Source organism: Thamnophis elegans, chromosome 13 (assembly GCF_009769535.1).
Source record: "Thamnophis elegans isolate rThaEle1 chromosome 13, rThaEle1.pri, whole genome shotgun sequence".
In the NCBI taxonomy this organism is placed as follows: domain Eukaryota; kingdom Metazoa; phylum Chordata; class Lepidosauria; order Squamata; family Colubridae; genus Thamnophis; species Thamnophis elegans.
In genome coordinates this window covers 41119620-41141046 of record NC_045553.1, presented here as the reverse complement: position 1 = coordinate 41141046, position 21427 = coordinate 41119620, and the positions used below count along the sequence as shown (strand labels likewise).

The 21427-nt window shown below is 48.3% G+C and overlaps 1 protein-coding gene across 3 annotated transcripts in view; it reads left to right on the top strand.

The window, feature by feature from the left end:
• The first annotated feature begins 865 nt into the window (after positions 1–865).
• SNX19 (sorting nexin 19) overlaps positions 866–21427 on the top strand; it is a 59227-nt gene continuing 38665 nt past the window's right edge. For 2 of the 3 annotated variants that reach the window (XM_032229514.1, XM_032229515.1), the window contains exons 1-8: positions 1071–3587; positions 4009–4147; positions 6353–6453; positions 7670–7789; positions 9442–9572; positions 11886–11973; positions 12638–12815; positions 15413–15542. In XM_032229514.1, coding sequence (XP_032085405.1) covers positions 1929–3587; positions 4009–4147; positions 6353–6453; positions 7670–7789; positions 9442–9572; positions 11886–11973; positions 12638–12815; positions 15413–15542 — 2546 coding nt within the window. In that variant the 5' untranslated portion in view covers positions 1071–1928. Of the gene's footprint in view, positions 3588–4008; positions 4148–6352; positions 6454–7669; positions 7790–9441; positions 9573–11885; positions 11974–12637; positions 12816–15412; positions 15543–21427 lie in introns of all 3 variants that reach the window. The other variant, XM_032229516.1, reaches the window with a different exon arrangement.

Genomic DNA, 21427 nt, shown 5'->3' with positions numbered 1-21427 from the left:
GTTTGTTAATGACAGTACCCCATAAACAAAAGGAGAAGTAAGACCCTATCTCCTTATAAGGATTTCTCCTCAAGGTAACCACTAAGAAATGTGTTAAGTATTTCTGTGTTGCAATGCTTTTGAGAATGTATAAGAACGTGTGCTTCGATAATTAAGGTTGTTCAGAACTTGCAATGCTAGCCATGGGCTAGCTTTCTGAACCTGGCTGCCAAATCAACTTTTTCTGTATCCTGAGAAGTCTAAAGCCTGTCATTTCCTGCAACAATGGTGTTGGGTCCTCTGCTTCTCAAGGAGCCGAGGTGGCGCAGTGGTTAGGGTGCAGTACTGCAGGCCACTTCAGCTGACTGTTATCTGCAGTTCAGCGGTTCTAATCTCACCGGCTCAGGGTTGACTCAGCCTTCCATCCTTCCGAGGTGGGTAAAATGAGGACCCGGATTGTTGTTGGGGGCAATATGCTGACTCTGTAAACCGAGGGCTGAATGCCCTATGAAGCGGTATATAAGTCTAACTGCTATTGCTATTGCTTGGGCAAGGGGTTGGACTAGATGACCTACAAGTTCCCCCCTCCCAACTCTGTCAATCTGTTAAAAACCAAGAAAGTCCGCTTGCTTCTTGAAAAGGGAGGGGGGGGACGACCCACTTTTGGGTTTCAACGGGACATCTCATTTTAGAAGCTGGGGAGGCAGAAGAAGCCCTGGAGAGCCACGGGGGGGGGTGTGTGGAATCCTAAGCCCAACGCCGCGCCCGTGCGAATCCTTCGGCGGCGCGGAGGAGCCTCGATCGCCAGGTGGCACTGCGATTCCCCGACGCGCCCGGCTTCGCTTCCCTCTTGGTAGCTCTTTAGCAAACGGGGGAGAGGGCCGGGCAGGCGAGGCCGGGGGTGGCTGCAAACTGCAGAACTCCAGCAAAAGAGCTGGGCGGAGATTTGCAAAGGGTTGTGGTTTTTTTTTTGCACGACCCTCCGCGCTGCGGCCGCGCGCGAGCGGGGTGAGCCGCGCGCGAGAGACCCGGGGATGCGATGACGCGGCGCGAGGGTTGGTGGTGGTGGCAGCCCCGCACGCCTGGGAGGAGCGGCCGCGAACGTCAGAAAAGCCTCCCCCCTTCCTCCCTCTCCTGGTTTCGCCACACGCCGGGACGCCGGTGGCCGATCTGAGCCGCTTGGCGAGTCGAATTTATTATTATTATTATCATTATTATTATTGCTGAATTTCCTCCCCCCTCCCGCTTTCATTTAGCATTATTATTGTTTGCATTCCTATTGAATGCAAAAAAAGAAATATTGTATTTTCGCATTGCTGTTCGATGCAAAAAAGAAAAATAGGATTGCATTTTTGCATCGCTGCCGTTGGAGGGGCGGGCGGGGGTCCGTGTTGGCCTCTCTTGGAGGTCGGGTGGGGAAGCAAACCCGAGTGGATTTGCAGGCGTTTTAAGAGTGGGCTGGAGCGCCTGGCCTTACTTTTCCGGTGCATTGGCTTTGCAATTGGCGGGGGAGCCTAGTGTGAGAAGAGCTAGCTGGGGGAGGGGTGTGTGTGACTCGGCTCGTGCAAATTGCACGGGTGGGGGGAGGGGACGAGCCAAACCCGGCCTGTGCAAATTCCACGGTAGAAGAGCGTAACCTGGCCAGTGTGCATTGCACGGTGGAAGAGTCAAACACGGTGTGCAAATTGAACAGTGGAAGAGCCAAACCCGCCCTGTGCAAATTTCACACCCTGTGCAAATTTCACCGTGAAAGAGCGTAACCTGGCCAGTGCAAATTGTACCGTGGAAGAGCCAAACCCAGTGTGCAAATTGCACAAAGAGCCCCATAGAACCAGAGAGGTGGGTGGATGGCTTTAGGAGTGCACCCCTAACCGTGGGTGCAAACTCCAGCAGCCCTGTGATATTTTTTTTAAAGCACTAGAGCAGTAATTTAAGGTTAGGGACCAAAGATGCTGAGGATGCCAGAACAAGGTGTGGGGCTGGGCGACCTGGCCGGCAGCAGGAAGCTGATGGCCTTAGGGGCTCTGGTGGGCTGGTTGCTGGTGGTCCACTTATTGGTCAACGTCTGGCTGCTCTGCCTCTTATCGGGGTTATTGGCCTTACTGGGGGGCTGGCTGGGGTCCCAAGTGGTGGTCGGCACCAGCCACAGGATTCACCTGGAGAGGTTTCTCACCCTGGAAGGCTGCCCTCCGGATCCCAAGGCGGAGAGGGAGTTGGAGAAAGAGATCCTCAATATTATTCAAAAGATCCTTCGTGATTTCGTCTCATCTTGGTACCGGGCAGTAAGCCGGGAGCAGAACTTTGAGAAGGAGGTGGAGAAAGCGATGGTGGGGTTGGCTTTGGAGCTGAGGAAGAGGATGCACTTGGTGGACAAGAAGGCCTTGACCCAGAAGGTGCTCCTCCTGGCCGGGTGCCACCTTCAGGCCTACAAGAAGGTCCAGGAGAAATGGAAAGAGGAGGCGGAAAGCCTCGGAGGACCTCCTGAAGAGGCCGGCAGACTCTGGCAAGCCTACTGCGAATTCTCAGAACCTCACTTGGCTGTCCAGAGCCCTACGCATCAGGTGGAGTATACCAGGCGTGTGGTGGACTCGCTGCTGCGGGTCTTGGTGCCCGAGCCCCATCTGGAAAGCAGGACGGGGCGCTTTGTGGTGGTGGAGATGGTGACCTGTAACGTGTTGATGCCCGTGATGAACAAAATGGCGGACCCCGACTGGCTCAACCAGCTGCTGGTGAACCTTTTCTCCAGGAAAGCCGCCGCCACCGTCGAGATGGCTTCCCCGGAAGTATTGCCCGCTTCCTCGAGCCAACCCGTGGTGCCCGGTGCTGTGTTGCCCCCAGACCTTCAGCAAGAAATGGCTACTGAGGGCGATAAAGCCCTACGGGGGGATTCCGAACCTTTCAACAGGAACGTGGTCGATAGCTTGGAAGACTTCCTGATGGAGGGGAAGGAGCCCGTGGACAGAGCACTGAGCACTCCCGTGAACGAGAAAGAGGATGGGAGCGTGGCCGCGCCCCTGCTTCACCCTGGCACCCTTGGGTCCTTCTTCCCCAGTGGAGACTTGGAAGTCGATTCCCCCATGTCCGACGCAGGGAAAGACTCCAGCTCCTTGATCGTCGTGTCTGCCGAAGAACTCTTCGCTAGCTCCCTTCTTGATTTGGAAGGCCCTCTTGAGGTGGACCCAGAAGACAGTTTGGGAGAGAAAGACAGGTGTGCGGAGGATGTGGTGGAGGGCTTTCCCTCTGAGGCCAACCTCCAGGCCGCCTCCCTCGGGCTGTGTCCTGACATCCACATAGAGACGGTGGCTGAAGACCCCTTAGTTTCTTTGACTGAGCTTTTGGCGGACCCAGAGAAGACCTTCTTGAGAAGGCCATCCTACTTGGGGAAAGAACTGGAGCCACCTGGGAGCTTGGCACACAGCCCTCAATACCTGGCCCAGCCCCCAAGCCTACTTTCTTCCTCCCCTACTGCCCCGATGGGCACGTTCAGCTTTGAGCCCCTCAGTCCTGATGGTCCCGTCATCATCCAGAATCTGCGTATTACAGGAACCATCACTGCTCGAGAACACAGTGGGACAGGATTCCATCCTTACACCTTGTACACTGTGAAGGTAATCCTGGCTTCCATCCTTCTCTGCCTCCCTTCTCATTCCCATCTCCTTCCTTCCTTCTTTCCCTGCCTCCTTCCTTCTTTCCCTGCCTCCTTCCTTCTCATTCCCATCTCCTTCTTTCCTTCCTTCCTTTCTTCCTCCCTCCCTCCTTCCTGCCTCCGTCCTTGTCATTCCCACTTCCTTCCTTCCTCTCCCCCTCCTTCCCTGCCTCCATCCTTCTCATTCCCATTTCCTTCCTTCCTTCCTACCAACCAACCATGTTACTTTTCATCATTATTTTTCATTGACCGTTCCAAATCGCCAAATCAGACCATCTCTTGAAGTCAAGTCCAGCTTTAAGCCATTATACACATTTTAGTTTGGCAAACAGTCAGCCTCCTCCTCCTCACTGATGGTGGTATTTGTCTTCTTCTTCCCATAGTATGACACAACGTTAGACAGTGACAGCACTAACAGCCTCCAGCAAGTGGCTTATCATACAGTGAACCGAAGATACCGCGAGTTCTTGAACCTGCAAACCAGGCTGGAAGAGAAACCAGATCTACGAAAGTTCATAAAAAGTTCGTCCTAAATTCTCTTTTTTCTGTGGAATTTTGTTGCAGGCAAAGTGGGAGTTAATTAAGTTTAATGCAGACTGTCTACATCAGTGTTTCTCAACCTTGGCGACTTTAAGTCCTGTGGACTTCAACTCCCAGAATCCCCCAGCCAGCATAGCTGCATAGCTGGCTGGGGGATTCTGGGAGTTGAAGTCCACAGGACTTAAAGTCGCCAAGGTTGAGAAACACTGGTCTACATTCTTTTTTTTTTTTCCCCTTCCTTTCTCTTCCCCTTTTCTCTCCACTGGCAATTATGGTTCATTATTTATTTATTCCATATGGCATAGCAAATGCAACGGGGTGCATAAAACAACATATAAAAATGTGTATTAAAACACACATGGTTTATGTTGTAATAACACATTATGGTTAAGTAGGGGACAACAGATTAAATGAACCATCTGCAAAATCTCTGGATATATTGTCCATGGCAGAGGCGGCTTCGAGAACAAATTTATTGCCAGAAAAAGTGGAATAAAAGCAGATAAAAGGCATAATTAGCGTAGCTCTGCATCTAACCCGTAATCTCTTTTCACAAGCTCCGTTTTAGTTCGAAGCACAGTTCTCTGTGGCACTTAACCCAATACAGGTAGTCCTCAGCTTACGGCCACAACTAAGCCCCAAATTTTATGTCACTAAGCGAGACAGTTGTTAAGGGAGTCTTGTCCCCCATTTTACAACATTTGTTGCCCGTATTTGTTGAGTGGAACCATTGCAGTTGTTAAGTTAATCACATCGTCGTTAAGTGAACCTGGCTTCCTCATTGACTTGAACTTGTCAGAAGGTCTCAAAATGGGCTCGCGTGACACCGGGACACTGCGTCCGTCATAAATATGAGCCAGTTGCAAAGCGTCTGGATTTTGATCCCGTGATCTTGCAAGTATGAAAATCAGTCCTAAGTCCCTTTTTTCCCCAGTGATGTCGTAACTTTGAATCAGAGGGGGGTTCCTACCAGTTCGCACCTATTCGGTAGAACCGGTTCGTCAAATCTACCGAATCGGTTAGAAGAGGTTCCACCAGTGGACCCGGAAAGCAGGCCACACCTACAGAAGAGGTTCCAAAAATTTTTGAAACCCACCACTGCTTTGAATGGTCACTAAACAAAGTTGTAAGTTGAGGACTATCTGTAATGTTGACTTTTCTCTCATAGTGTGTTCATAGACCTTGTATGTTCTGACCGAGGCTTCCCAAGAGCATGAAACAAACTCCTTGTCCCAACAAAAACCGCTTCTGCTCATTCACGTCCAGCAAAGTCTTTCAAGGGAGGATTTACAGTCACAGACCTTATCTGGCTTGGAGAGCTGCCAGGCCGATATCTGCAGAATTTGACAAGGAGTCTCGGAGAGTCACAAACCAATTAAGCGAACAAATTATCTCCTGCAAACTCCACTCCCCTTTCGCTCCTCTTTTATTTCCTCTAGGAGAGGCCATTCATCGTCCACCTGTGGCCTTACTCCCAAGTCGACCCCTGTTCTTTAGCTCTTCCCTTCGTTTGGCAACTCTGCGCATGCGCACACAAGGAAGAGGCTCCAGCTGTTCTGCCTCACTGATGTCTGACTCCGAAGGCAGCTGATAACTGGCATACGGCTCTGGCCCTCTCTCTTCCTCCGACACAGAGCCCTCATCAGAGCCTTTCCCAGACTCCAGGACTGGCCCATGTTCCTCCCCAACCGCCTCACTGTACGAATCTACTGCCAGCTGTGCTGACTGCTGGCAGCCCACAACATTGTCCCTGTTTCTGACATTAGGCCTAATTGGCCAGGTTCTCACAACCCTCTGGACATGATTTACAACCCACATGGGTCAAATTAATAGAACAAAGACAATTAATAGAACAAAGCAGAAGCCACCAATCAAACGACAAATCATATTACGGCCTAATGCAAGATTTCTCAACCTTAGCCCCCTGAAGACATGTGGACTTCAAAGCCCAGAATTCCCTGGCTGGCTGGGGAATTCTGGGACTTGAAGTCCACCCGTTTTGAAGTCAGCAAAGTTGAGAAATCCCCTGGCTTAGGGTGATGTAAAAACCGACGGAAAGATGCTGGGTTTTATTGCAAGCCATTTGAAAATCTTATCAATATTTTAATCACGAGTCATGAGCTAGTATGATTAACGTTGCAATAAAATTACTCTTAGTGTTTTGTTTTGTTTTTTAAACCACGGCAGACATAAAAGGCCCCAAAAAGATGTTTCCGGATCTTCCGTTTGGTAACATGGACACAGAGAAAGTTGAAGCCAGAAAAAGTCTCCTAGAATCGTTCTTGAAGGTCAGGATTTCTTCCTGCTACACATTTAAATCTGGGCCAGTTTTATTGTCATTTTAAAAAAAGGCATAAAAATAACTAATCTATGTATCTAGTCCTCCTATCATCTCCTCCTCCTTCTCTTCCTTCTCTTCCTCCTCCTCCTTTTCTTCTCCCCCTTCTCCTCTTCCTCCTCTTCTCCTCCTCTTCTCTTCCTTTTCCTCCTCCTCCTCTTCTTCTCCTACTTCTCCTCTTCTCTTCCTCTTCCTCCTTCTCTTCTCTTCCTCCTCCTTTTCTCCTCTTCTCTTCTTCTCCTTCTCTTCCTTCTCCTCCTACTTTTCTCCCTCCTCTTCTCTTTCTCCTCCTTCTCCTCTTCCTCCTCCTCCTCTTCCTCCTCCTGTTCTTCTCCTCTTCCTCCTCCTCCTCCTGTTCTTTTCCTCCTCCTCCTCTTTCTTCTTCTCCTCCTCCTCCTTCTCCTCCTCTTCCTCTTGTTCTTTTTCTTCTTTTCTTCCTCTTCCTCCTCCTCTTCTACTCTATCTATCTATCTATCTATCTATCATCTATCTATCTAAAAATGGCTGTGGGTGAGTGTATGTAATTCTGGAATGCCTCAAGCAATTTCAATCAAACGGTACACAGATGACTTTCTCTCTGGAAACAAATACTGGGGGGGGGGGTGTAAGACACCCCTAATACCTCTCGATATGTGTGTGTGTGTGTCCTGGCACACAGGTGGCACGCAGATCCCTCTGCAAGCTGTCATGCCAGCTCAGCTCCACTGTGCATGCGCTGGGTGCAGGGGTCACACACGCATGTGCAAGGGGGGTGTGGTAGAAGCCTCCTCGTGGCCCGTCTTTGCTCCCAGGAGGCTGTAGGGAGGTCTAGGCCCAAAATGGGGCGTGGGGGGAGGTGATACGCGCATGTGTGGGGGGGGCACATGGGGGTTTCGCGCAACCCTATAGATATAATTCATTCCTTTTCCTGCCTAATACAGGATTAGGATAAATAAATAAGCAATGCCAAGTTATCAGCTAGTAGCAAAAAATAAAAATAAAAGGAATAGCCGCCAATGCAGGTGGGAGCCTCTGTTACTTAATCTTGCCTGCTTTAGCACTTCCCTCGCCTCAAAATGTGGGATGCAGCTCTCTGCTCTACACGGTGGCCCACCCCTGTCGTAAGCTTTTCGGTGGGGGGGGAGGATGTTTCTCGGCTTCACTGCTTGTCTGCTTGCCCGTTGCAGCATTTGTGCGCAATTCCCGAGATCGCCAACAGCGAAGAAATGCAAGAATTCCTCGCCTTGAACACGGACGCAAGGATTGCCTTCGTCAAAAAACCGTTCGTGGTCTCCAGGATCGATAAGGTAACGCGTTCGATGTTGCCAGCAACATTGCTATACATCAGGGGCAGTGGTGGGATTCAGCCAGTTCGCACCTATTCGGGAGAAACGGTTCTTAACTTTCTAAGAGGTTCAGAGAACCGGTTGTTGGAAGAAATCTCCTTTTGTTTTTTCCCCACTTTACAGGGCTAATCCTGTAAGGGAGGCAGGAAGGAAACATTCTGGTGTTGTTTCTAGCCTACTCTTTGTTGACCTGCTTACAGAAACTGCCTCTCCGGTTAACCCTTAGTACATTGTAACAGCTAAGGCAAAGCGCCCATTGATGTGAGTGATGTTGAGTTGGCCACGGCCACACGGTCACATGACCACTAAGCCCCGCCTCCCCACCTGGTCCTTAGGACAGAGAACCGGTTGGTAAATTATTTGAATCCCACCACTGATCAGGGGTGTCAAACTCACGGCCCATGGGACGGAGGTGGCCCACGGGTGCCAAGAGCCGAGGTGGCGCAGTGGTTAAATGCAGCACTGCAGGCTACTTCAGCTGACTGCAGTTCAGCAGTTTGGCTGTTCAAATCTCACCGACTCAGGGTTGACTCAGCCTTCCATCCTTCCGAGGTGGGTAAAATGAGGACCCGGATTGTTGGGGGCGATATGCTGACTCTGTAAACCGCTTAGAGAGCCCTATGAAGCGGTATATAAGTCTAACTGCTATTGCTATTGCTATTGCTTAGGTCTGGCCCACCGGGCTGCCGTGGAAAAAACGAAGGACCAGCCCATGGTGCCTCTGCCAGCAAAAACAGAGCTTGGGGGGGCCGCACGCATCATCCCTTTCCCCCAGGCTCCGTTTTCAGCCTTGACTGCCTCCGGCAGCCCTCTGCCAAACAAAAATGGAGCTCGGGGAGCTCTTGTTTTCACTGGCAGAGGGCTGCAGGAGGCCATTGCAGGTGAAAACGGAGCTTCCCTTCTTCCAAGCTCAGTAAGATGAGGAGCCAGATTGTTGTGGGCAATAGGCTGACTCTGTAAACCGCTTAGAGAAGGCTGCAAAGCGCTTTGAAGCGGTATATGTGCCATTTCTAGTGCTGTTATGTGATTGTTCCGAGTTTCGATACAACCATTGCAGCATTGCACGGGATGAAAATTCGGATACTTGGCAACCGACGGTTGCATAGTTATGACGGTCGTAGAGTCGATCCCCTTTGGTGACCTCCTGACCAGCAAAGTCAACAAGGGAGCCAGGTTAACCATGTTAGTAACCTAACCGCTGCAGTGACTCACTTAGCCACCGGCAATAAAAGTCGTAAAATGTTAAGGTGGATTTTAACAACTGGTGAAGAACAGAAATTTGGGGGTCAATTGCAGTTGTAAGTTGAGGATTACTGTCCTATGTTGTCTTTTATGATCATCATTTAACGACCCCATAATCCCTTGCGGGGGGTGGAGTCTGGGCAACTGAATGGAGCTAGCAGAGGGTTTTAATGGCCGGATGCCTTTCCCCGTTGCCATTGCGGAGTTTTGTTAGGCAGATAAATTCTCAATGTGCCCAGAGAGAGAAATACCTGCCTCTGCCTAGGATCGAACCCACAGCCTCCTGAGTGTGAGGCGAGAGTTCTACCTCTGGGCCACCGCACCACTTCTACATTGTCTTTTATCTCAGTGGGTGTTTCCTTTCACTGCAGATTGTAATGAATGCCATTGTGGATACCTTAAAAACGGCGTTTCCCCGACCTGAGCCACAGAGTCCTACAGAAGAGCTAAGTGAGACCGAAGTGGATGGGAGGCAGTCGATGGATGGAAAGAAATCCAATAAGTAAGCTCAAACATGCATAGTAGCAACTCCTTTCTGCAGCCTGAAGTCATCGTCATCTTTTAACGACCCCATAATCTCTTGCGGGGTGGAGGAGTCTGAGCAACTGAATGGAGCCAGCAGAGTGTTTTTACTGGCCAGATGCCGTCCCTATTGCCAAAGCGGAGTTTTGTTCGGCAGATATATTCTCAGTATGCCAAAGGAGAGAAATATCTGCCTCTAGCTAGGATCGAACTCAAAGGCTCCTGATTTTGAGGTGAGAGCTCCTCACCTCTAGGCCACCGCAACACTGCTTGCAGCCTGGAACGAAGGCCTAATTTTGCTGGTATCCTTTCAGAAATTATCAGGTCCACGAAAAGTGCCGAAGAATTTCACGACGTCCTTCAGGAATAGCTGTTTAATTATTCTGGGTTTTTAGCGGTGGTTTAGCGGTGGATATTGCTAAGCCCTCGGAATGATTTGAATTGGAATCATTGCTTTGACTGCTAAATCTTTCCTGCACCTGAGAGAATCGTAATGCTTGGATTCTTATCTGTATTCCCCACTCCCACCCCCATCCCCTTCCTGGGAGGAGATCTGATTTCAGTAAAACTGATCAAATGGGGGAAAGAAGATGGTTGTGTTTTCAAAATCTTGGCTGGACGTGACATTCCTAAGCGGTGATCAGGCGTTTTGCTTTGTCTAAGAAAAATCCCTTAGAATATTAAGAGAGGGGATGTTTGCAAATCGGGTTTCGTGTTTGAGTCTGTGAAGATGGATTGGAGTCCCAGGGAATTCATTTCAATTTGCTTCCTGCTAGGTATATTGTCCTACTATTCTATTCTATTCTATTCTATTCTATTCTATTCTATTCTATTCTAAGCTACTTTACTCTATTCTATTCTGTATTCTATTCTATCCTATCCTATTCCTACTCTATTCTATTCTATTCTAAGATACTTTACTCTATTCTATTCCATATTCTATTCTATCCTATCCTATTCTATTCCTATTCCTAATATCCTTTCTCTATTCTACCCTACCCTACCCTACCCTACCCTATTCCTATTCCATTATTTCTCTTCCCATTCTCTTCCCATTCCCCTTATTATCCTATTCCCATTCTATTTTATTTCAATTTGCTTCCTGCTAGGTGTATTGTCCTACTATTCTATTCTATTCTATTCTAAGCTACTCTATTCTATTCTGTATTCTATCCTATTCCTACTCTATTCTATTCTATTCTAAGATACTTTACTCTATTCTATTCCATATTCTATTCTATCCTATCCTATTCTGTTCCTATTCCTAATATCCTTTCTCTATTCTACTCTACCCTACCCTACCCTACCCTACCCTACCCTATTCCTATTCCATTATTTCTCTTCCCATTCTCTTCCCATTCCCATTATTATCCTATTCCCATTCTATTTTTATTCTTATTCCTATTCTACTCTACTCTACCCAACCCAATCTACCCTACCCTATTCCATTATAGTTTGTCATGAACGCAACTGTGTGTGCAGGTTCCTGGATTGGGGCTGAAAGGCAGAGCGGTATGCTTCGTCCACAATTGGGTAGACCAGGTCGCCCTGTTGTACCTGATAAAGGGGGGGAGAGCCCGTAGGTTAGAGGTTAATACATCTACCTAATATGTACGGTAAGTAGGCCGGGCTCGAATCCCAGAAGGGTATAAGCTAGCGGATGAGAGCTAAATAGCTTGAAATAGATCTATACTAGTCTCCCTCTATTTCTTTGTTTGTAAAACATAAATTCAACACAAAAATAGTTTGTCGGGAAAGCGACTTGTCTACGAAGGCTCCTGGATTGGGGCTGAAAGGCGAAAGCAGAAGTACTGTGCTCCATCCATAATTACCCTGACAAAAAACACTTAATATTTCCCCTGGTGTAGCTGACAAGGGGAGGAGACCTCGTGGCTTAGAGGTCAATACATCTTAACTAATATGTAGGGTAAGTAGCCCAGGTTTGAATCCCAGAAGGGTATGGCTAGCTGATGAGAGCTAAATAGCTTGAAATAGATCTATAGTAGTCTCCCATTATTTCTTTGTCGGTAAAACAATATACACAGATGCCTCCTATAGCAACTTCTGGTGGGAAAGAATTGGAGAAGCCACCACGTTGTGTGTTTTCTCTCACTTGTTGACAATGTCATAATTATTGCCATTTCTTTTCTGCGGCTGCTGATAATCACAGAATTGTTGATTGTCGAGCGGCCAGCCGTTGGAAGCAACACATCCATGAGGGTGTTGTAGCTCCTCCAAGAAATGCCAGATTAAATGAATGAATATTGTGTTTTTCCTGCCTCTCTTTTGACAGGTCGAAGCTGAAGTTTACATCTGGCAAAATGCTAAACGTGGCCGGGACACCAGAGAAGATTTTATATTCTTTCAGGGACGGCGTGAACGTAAGTCTGTCTTCAATCTGAGAAATGTTAAAGGAAAACTTCCAAATAGTTGGCAGAAAGAAACCTTTCCCCATTTGGTTCCAATCTGTTCTGACCGAGGCTTCCCCAGCAGCACGAAGCCGAGTTGTCATCCCGATAAATCCCTTTTATTTAATTTACAGTGAGTTCCTCTCCAGCAAAGTCTTTCTTCTCCCATAGTCTTTCAAGATAGTTCCCAATTCCCGACCTTCAGCAGGCTTGGAGAGTGTCCAGGGCCGATATCTTTCAGAATCCGCAATACTTGGCAGGAATGAACTAATTGTCTCCTGCAAACTCCCCTCCCCTTTCGCTCCTCTTATTTCCTCTGGGAGGGGCCATTCACCGACCACCTGTGGCCTTACTCCCAAGTCGACTGCTGTTCTTTAGCTGTTCCCTTCATCTGGCAACTCTGTGCATGCACACACTGGGAACAGGCTCCAGCTGTTTGTCTGCCTCAGTGAGGCAGCTGATAACTGTCAGATGGCCCTGGCCCCATCTCTGCCTCTGACACAGAGCCCTCATCAGAGCCTTCCCCAGACTCCAGGACTGGCCCATGTTCCTCCCCAACTTCCTCACTGTCCGAATCTGCTGCCAGATCCACTGGCCACTGGCGAGCCACAACACAACCCTCTTCTTCTTCTTCCAGGCCTCCGAAGTCCTCTCCCTGGCAAGGATGGAGTCCTTTATTCAAAACCAGGAGAAGTTGCTGGAGGCCATGACCAGTGAAGGTCCAGAGAGAGAGGGTGATGAAGAACCTCCCTCAGATTTGAACCCAAAGCCCGCGGAGGTGCTGCAGCAAACAGCGGAGGAAGACACAAATTCTGGTACGTTCTCTGCAGCTCCAAAATTTGCTTCCTTCTTCTCCATATACTGCTTCATATACTGCTTTTCCGTACGGTGTGTAGATGTTCTCCAAGCTTGCTCAACCCAGGTTAGAAATTGCAAACTTCAGCTCCATCATTAACATCCTGCTACATGTTGTTATGGGACTCAGTGGCTCAGTGGCTAAGACGCTGTAGAAAGGTTGACAATTCGGCGGTTCGAATCCCTAGCGCCGCATAACGGAGTCAGCTCCCGTTACTTGTCCCAGCTTCTGCCAACCTAGCAGTTCAAAAGCACGTAAAAATGCAAGTAGAAAAATAGGAACCACCTTTTGTGGCACCACTTACAGTAGGTAGGTCAAAACCAAAACAGATAACTAGGTGCAATTTGAGAACTTGGATTCATATGCATCAGCCAACTAATGTTGCAATGAGCTCTCAATCAATTCCAGAAATTAAAACATGTAAAAGGAGACCAGGTGGCTAAGAGGCTGAGCTTCTTGATCAGAAAGGTCAGCAGTTCAGCAGTTCGAATCCCTAGTGCTGCATAACAGAGTGAGCTCCCGTTACTTGTCCCAACTTCTGCCAACCTAGCAGTTCGAAATCATGTAAAAAATGCAAGTAGAAAAATAGGAACCACCTTTGGTGGGAAGGTAACAGAGTTCCGTGCGCCTTTGGTGTTTAATCATGCCGGCCACATGACTATGGAGACGTCTTCGGACAGCGCTGGCTCTTCGCCTTTGAAACGGAGATGAGCACCGCCCCCTAGAGGCGGAAACGACTAGCACATAGGTGCGAGGGGAACCATTACCTTTACCTTAAAAGGAGTAGATATTACATATTAATATTTTGTTACAAAACGTCCTTAGTTACAAAGGCAATAAGGGAGCTTTTGAAATCGAAATGGTCTCTTATTTGTCAAATCTGGAGATCGACCACAAGGTGGCAGCAGAATAGCATGAATTTGAAATAATTCCTCATGAAAGTAGGGGAGGATTTAAATCAGAGGTGTCCAAACTTGGGAAGTTTTAAGACTTGTGGACTTCAACTCCCAGAATTCCTCAGCTGGGGAATTCTGGGAGTTGAATTCCACAAGTCTTAAAACTTCCCAAGTTTGGACACCTCTGATTTAAAGCAATGCTGAATTAAGGGCCGGCTTGAAATAAATCTATTAAAACTCTTTTCTCTACCTACCAAATTCTTCTTCGGAGTCGGTTCTACGATGGCATGCGATGCACAGTGCAAATATGGGCTGGGGAAAAAGTAAAAGAGGCATGAAATGAAGGTGCTGGATAACCATTTGTCTGAAGAGGGGGGTGTAGGGTTTCCTGCCTAAGTAGTGGGGTTGGACTAGAAGACCTCCGAGGGTCCCTTCCAACTCTGTTATTCTATTCTATTCGCACGAAAGCCGGAGTGGGTTGGACAGGTTGTGTAAGGATTTAGCTTGGGACGTCATCTCTAAAAGATGAGAAAAGAGTCTCTTTATAGCAAGGCCTGGAAATCAACGTGAGCACTTCCTGATCCTCTGGATGCCTGTGGCTTCTCACATTGCAGCGCGCCGCAGTTCTTAGATGCTTCCCACATCGAAGTAACGATTAAAGCCGGAGCTGCTCCGTTCGGAGATGAGCCAAGGGTTGGCTGTAGGTAATCCTCAAGTTTAACAACTGTAATGGAGCCTGGCCATTGCAGTCACAAATTCCGATGATAGTTATGTATGTTGCTCATGTAATCGCCTTGCTTAATGACCTCTATCCCAGCTTTTCCTGATACGGTCATTAAGCAATGTCCGTAGCGGCTACAATACTAGCACAATCAGAAAGTGTGGGGGGGGGGGGCAGCAATGTTTGTAGGCTGAATGAGGCCTACTGTCTGGATTTGCCTTACTGTTTTGTGTTTCTTCTGCAAATAACTGCTCGATTATCCGTTTCTCCCTTGCTGGTTGATTTGTTTTTATTGCCTTTAAGAAGGAGCAGTAATCCTACGGTAATCCCGTGGCCTAATCTGGAATAAGACAAGAAGAGTTGGCATGTCCTTTTTGCTTTAAGGAGGGATAAAAGCTATTTTTAGACTTTTAAAACGATGGTGATAAATAACTCCAGGTGGTGAACACTCCCTTTTTCTACCTTCCCCACAAGGAACGACCTTGTGAGACAGTGCGGGGTGAAAAGGAGGGACGGGCTCAAAGTCACCCAGCCTGCTTTTGTGCCCAAGGTGGGACTAGAATTCACGGTCTCCTGGTGATCGGGCCAAAGTCACCCAGGCGGCTTCTATACCTTAAACTAGAACTCACGAGTTTCCTGTGATTGGCCCTGGATCATCTAGCCTATTTTAGTGCCTAAGATGGGACTAGAATTCACAGTCTCCTGGTGATTGGCCCAAAGTCACCCAGGCGGCTTTCGTGCCCAAAGCAGGACTAGAACTCACAGTCTCCTGGTTTTTAAGCCTAATACCTTCCTTAGTACACCAAACTTAATGGTTAAGCGTATATACTTTTCATGTTGATGCGATCTCTAGTATCTCAACTAGAGTTAGGAAAAACATGACGGTCCTCTTACGTGAATGGACAGTAGCCTGGTGTAAAATCTTCTTTATGTTTGCAGGACCAGAAACTTCGCTGGCAGACGTCGTTCTGGACCTCCTTTGTCTGATCATGGTGGACCAGTGGAGTTGGCTGTGGTCCGAGAACATGCAGAAGTTCCTACACCTGCTCTTTGGGACGTTAATCCAAAGGTAAGGTTGTAGTGTGCAACCAGAATTACACAATTGGAACTTGGCTCTGGAGGGGTGCCTTGTTCTTGGTGTGAGTTTCAAGCAAGTCGTGGTTTGGAGTTGATTCCAGGAATTGGAGGACTCAACCAGAAAGGTGGTTTTCTTAAATGATCACCTGCCCTTCGCAGGTAATAAGTGCTTGGAGGCTTTCCAGAGATGGTCTTTCCATGATCTTTGGATTCTTTCTTGCGCCTCAAAGAATAGCAATAGCAATAGCAGTAGACTTATATACCGCTTCATAGGCCTTTCAGGCCTCTCTAAGCGGTTTACAGAGAGTCAGCATATTGCCCCCAACAATCTGGGTCCTCATTTTACCCACCTCGGAAGGATGGAAGGCTGAGTCAACCCTGAGCCGGTGAGATTTGAACCGCTGACCTGCTGATCTAGCAGTAGCCTGCAGTGCTGCATTTAACCACTGCGCCACCTTGGCTCAGTGTTGCAAACGAGGGCCCAAAAACACTGTTCTGTTCTGAACAGAATCACAAAACGGACTCATTGTCCTGCAAAAACCCCTTTTCGTTTGGTTAATGTGAATTCCTAGCATTCACATCCAGAAAAGTCCCGGGAATAAGTCTTACAAGGTTTAATTGCAACCACAGACCTTATCAGTCCTTAAGATAGTTGCCAGGCTGAGAACTTCTATTCACAATACTGAACAATGAAATATCTGGCAAAGGCACAAACACAGATACCCAAATCTTCACAATAATAAGTGAACTAATTGTCTCCTGCAAGCACCACTCCCCTTTTGCTCCTATTTATTCCCTACTGGAGGAGCTATTCAGCGTCCACTTTTGCCCTTCCTCCCGAGTCGACCCTTGTTCCTTAATTGTTCCCTTCTCCTGGCAGCTCTGCACATGCCCACATCGGAAACAGGCTCCAGCTGTTCTTCTGCCCTGCTTTACCTCCAACTCCGAAGGTAGGTGATAAATGTTGGGCAGCCCTGGCCCCCTGTCTGCCTCCGATGCAGAGCCCTCGTCAGAACCTTCCCTAGACTCCAGGACTGGCCATGTTCCTCCCCAACCTCCTCACTGTCTGACTCTGCCGCCAGCTTTGCTGGCGGGCCACAACACATCCAAAATGAACTTCACCCACTTGTTGTGGCCCGCCAGATGGCAGCAAATTTGGACAGTGAGGAGGTTGGGGAGGAACATGGGCCAGTCCCAGAATCTGGGGAAGGCTCTGATGAGGGCTCTGTGTCGAAGGCAGAGATGGGGCCAGAGCCGTATGCCAGTTATCAGCTTCCTTCAGAGTCAGACTTCAGTGAGGCAGATGAACAGCTGGAGCCTGTTCCCAGTGTGCGCATGCGCAGAGTTGCCAGACGAAGGGAACCGCTAAGGAACAAGGGTCGACTTGGGAGTAAGGCCACAGGTGGATTGTGAATGGCCCCTCCCATAAGGAGTAAAAGAGGAGCAAAAGGGGAATGGAGTTTGCAGGAGACAATTAGTTCATTCCCGCATTCTCGCCAAGTATTGCGGCATCTGAAAGATATCGGCCCTGGACACTCTCCAAGCCTGATAAAGGTCGGTAACTCTGAACTATCTTGAAAGACTGTGGGAGAGGAAAGACTTTCCTGGAGAGGAACTCACTGTAAATTAAATAAAAGGAGTTTATCGGGATGAGGACTCCAGCTTTGCGCTGCTGGGGAAACCTAGATCAGAACACCATTGAAATGTGCTTAAATATCTCAACAGAAGTTTGTGTTTATGAATTGACCGGCTCAGTGGAGATGTGAATGTTGGATTTTTGCTGATGGTCTGTTCATCCCCCCCCCCCCGCCGCCGCCTTCCTTTCCCTACAACCGGCAGCCCCGAAGGACAGCTGTCTGGGGTACGAAGGACATCATACTCACAGTCTAGCCTATTGGAGCTATTTGAAGCAAAGGTTGCCAAAAAATCTTGAGGTCAAGGGGAATGCTAATAGGTACAAGCCTGCTGATTTTTCTTTTTAAAGCTCACCAGGTCAGGGAGAATGAGCGCGCTTCCGAAAATGAGGCTTTTAAAAATGGAGCGAACAAGCGGGAAGCCGATACCCTTTGGAGAGAAGATGCTTAGAGGCACGAGGACATTTCAGGGGAATGTCATGCCTCCCTCAAATGCTGGACTGTCACCAGCCTGGGGCAGCGCTGATAAAGATGTATGTTTCTTTGAAGAGAGGTGGATGACGGTGGAAGCCAGGCCCAACTGAGATGTCTTGCAAACATTTCCCCGTACAACGTGGCAGCTTAAGACAAAAAAAAAATAATGATAGTTTTGCGATCCCACTTTGGTCCGGGTTCAGCTGTTGCAGATCACAAGACCAGGAGAAGTAGAGTGCAAAATGGAAGGGCTTAGTATCCTACCATATAAAATAGCGGGTGCCTGAAAACGACCCAAAAACTGCCAAGATGTTTTTGGCCCGTTTTCACACCGTTTTCAAACCGTTTTGGGGGCATTTCCGGGCCTTTTCCAGGCTGTTTTCAGGGTGTTTTTTGCTTGTTTTTTGGTTGATTTTAGGCACAAAAACAGCCTGAAACACCCTGTAAGTAATTAAGTAATTAATTAAGCAAGTAAGTAAGGTAAGTAAGTAAGTAAGTAAGTAAGTAAGTAAGTAAGTAAGTAAATCTTTGTTACGGGCAAAGACCAGCAATACACATTAGTTTTTACAATATGTTAAAAAGTACTGACATTAAGATATAATTAAAAAGCATTGACGTTAAAAGTGGAAAGTAACATACACGTTCTCAGATTGTTCGGGTCACTCCCTGGTTTACCTGGGTGCAACGCTGTTAAGTATAGGAGTAAATTCAATGGTCCAAAGATTGTTAGAGATATGTCCAGATAATTGGTATCAGATGACAACTATACTTCTGTAGCCAATTTTTTTTCTTATGGACATTGCAGCCACACAGAACTTTGCATACGTGGTAGCAATAGCAGTTAGCAATAGCAGTTAGACTTATATACCACTTCATAGGGCTTTCAGCCCTCTCTAAGCGGTTTACAGAGTCAGCATATCGCCCCCACAGTCTGGGTCCTCATTTCACCCACCTCGGAAGGATGGAAGGCTGAGTCAACCCTGAGCCGGTGAGATTTGAACCGCTGAACTGCAGATAGCAGTCAGCTGAAGTGGCCTGCAGTACTGCACCCTAACCACTGCGCCACCTCGGCTCTTCAACAGTTGAAACTGTTATAGCTGCAAAGGGTGGACCGACGTCCTATTGAACGCTATGGATTAGGAATGGGAGGTCACTTACAGTAAGTTCATAGGCGAGGAAAGGCAAGTGAGTGAATACTTTTGGCGATATAGTGTAGGATGTGCATGCCAAAATTGCACACATGCCCACACTAATTCAATCCTTCCTGCCCACCTGCACATGTGCATGTGACACACCATCACCACCCCCGTGTACATTAGGATTAGGATTTAGGATTTATTTCATTTATATGCCGCCCTTTTCCCCGAAGGGGACTCAGGGTGGCTCACAACTCAATCAGGGAAAGGAGGTACAAACGGGGGATAAAAAGACAAACAAACAATACACAATTTAAAACACACAACAACCATACCATTCGAGGCGGGGGGCAACAGCTCTTTAGCCCCAGGCCTGTCGGAACAGCCAGGTTTTAAGGGCTTTGTGGAAGGCCTGGAGGGTGGTGAGGGTTCGAATCTCCACGGGGAGCTCGTTCCAGAGGGTCGGAGCAGCCACAGAGAAGGCCCTCCTCCGGGTAGTCGCCAGTCGGCATTGGCCGGCAGATGGAATACGGAGGAGGCCTAATCTGTGGGATCTGATCGGTCTATTGGAGGTAATTGGCAGCAGGCGGTCTCTCAAGTACCCAGGTACATGTGCTGCGCATGCCCCTCTCCATGCTCCAAAAGCTTTCCTGAAGCCTGGGGAGGGCGAAAATGGCCTCCCCCTGAACCTCCGGAAGGGCGAAAAATCAGTGCGCACGCCAGAGCTCACAGCTGGCGTGACAGCAAATGTGCCATAGGTTTGCCATCATGGATATAGGCGAAGAAATGGTCATAGAGGACCTCAGTGGGGAAGCCACTAGGCAAGCAACAAGGGCACTGAAAAAAAAGTTACTTATGACCATTTTTCACACTTAACGACCGTCGAAGCATTCCCGCGGTCACGTGATCCAAATTTCAGGCATTTGGCAACCGGCTCATATTTATGACGCCTGTGATCGTTTCTTGTGACCAAAGTCAATGGGGAATCTGGATTCACTTAACGACCGAGTTACTAGCTGACTGACTGCAGCAGTCCATTGAACGATTGCGGCAAGAGAGGTTGCAAAATGTGGGTGGGGGGAGGGAAACTTCACTCAACTGCCTCACTTAGCAACAGAAACATGGGGCTCCATAATGGTCGTAAGTCGAGGATTACCAGTATTCCCCTCCCTATCCAATTTAAGAGATCCTGGCTATGGTCAAGAGATCAAGTGGTGAAGAGGGAGGGGCCTTGGAGTCCTAGTGGATGATCACTTGAATATGAGCCGCCAAAAAAACACAATCTTGGGTTGTATAAACAGAGGCATAGAATCAAGATCACATGAAGTAATTGTACCACTTTATAAAACCCTAGTACTGTGATGGCGAAGCTTTTTTGGCTCCCGTGCCAAAAGCCGGCGGCGCACAGGGGGGTCGTGCGTGGGTGTGCTACACCCATAATGCTATGCGCACGACTACAGCGCGAATGTGTGCACGACCAGTGCTTTCCACCCGCCCTCTATTTTTGGCACACTTTTTTCGCCCTCCCCAGACTCTAGAGGCTTTCTAGGAGCCGGGAGAAGGTGAAAACAGCCTCCCTTGCCCGCCTGGAGGCTTCAGGAGCTTCCCTGAAGCCTCCGGAGTGCGAAAAATGGCCTCAAAAGGTGGCTGACAGGGCAACGCCTTGTGTGCCCTAACAAATGGCTCCACAGGCATCTCATAGGTTCCCCATCACTGCCCTAGTAAGATCGACCCTGCAATACTGCAACCAAGTTTTGTCCCCATACTATTAAAAAAAAAAAAGTTGAGACTTTGGGAAAACTTCAGAGAAGAGCAACTGAGATGATCAAAGGCCTGGAGACTAAAACATATGAAGAAGCTGCCTGATTTGGGTTTGGCTAATCTACAGAAAAGAAGGACTAGGAGGGACATGATAGCAGTTTTCCAGTATTTGAGGGACTGCCACAAAGAAAAGGGGGGCCAAATTATTCTCCAAAGCACCTGAGGGCAGGACAAGAAGCAATGGGTGGAAACTAATCAGAGGGAGAAGCAACTTGGAAGTAAGGAAAAACTTCCTAAGAGTGAGGACAATTAACCAGTGGAACCGAAGTTGCCTTGATAAATCGTGGGTGCTCCATTACTGGAGGTTTTTAAGAAGAGACTGGACAGTCACTTTTTCCGAGATTGTATAGGTTCTTCTGCTTGAGCAGGGGGGCTGGACTAGAAGACCTCCAAGGTCCCTTTCAGCTCTATTTTAAAGACTAAAGATTGGTAAGGCAAAACAACTTTGTGGAAAAAGTTAAGGCACTTCTGTGCTTCTTCCAGGAGAACACTCCGGCAGTGAATTCACCAGGACTTGAACTCAGTTTTCCTTTTGGCACCGTGGGTTCTGTAGAGCATGCCTAGATCTTAACTGAAGCAACATCTTTCTTTTCCTTGGAAAGGATCGTAACCCAACAAGCACCAAGCATCTTGGCTTGGGTTCTTTGGCCCTCCTCCGTATTCCATCTGCCGGTCAATGTCGGCTGGCGACTACTCGGAGGAGGGCCTTCTCTGTGGCTGCTCCGGCCCTTTGGAACGAGCTCCCCGTGGAGATTCGGACCCTCTCCATCCTTCGGGCCTTCCGGACAGCCGTGAAGACCTGGCTGTCCCAG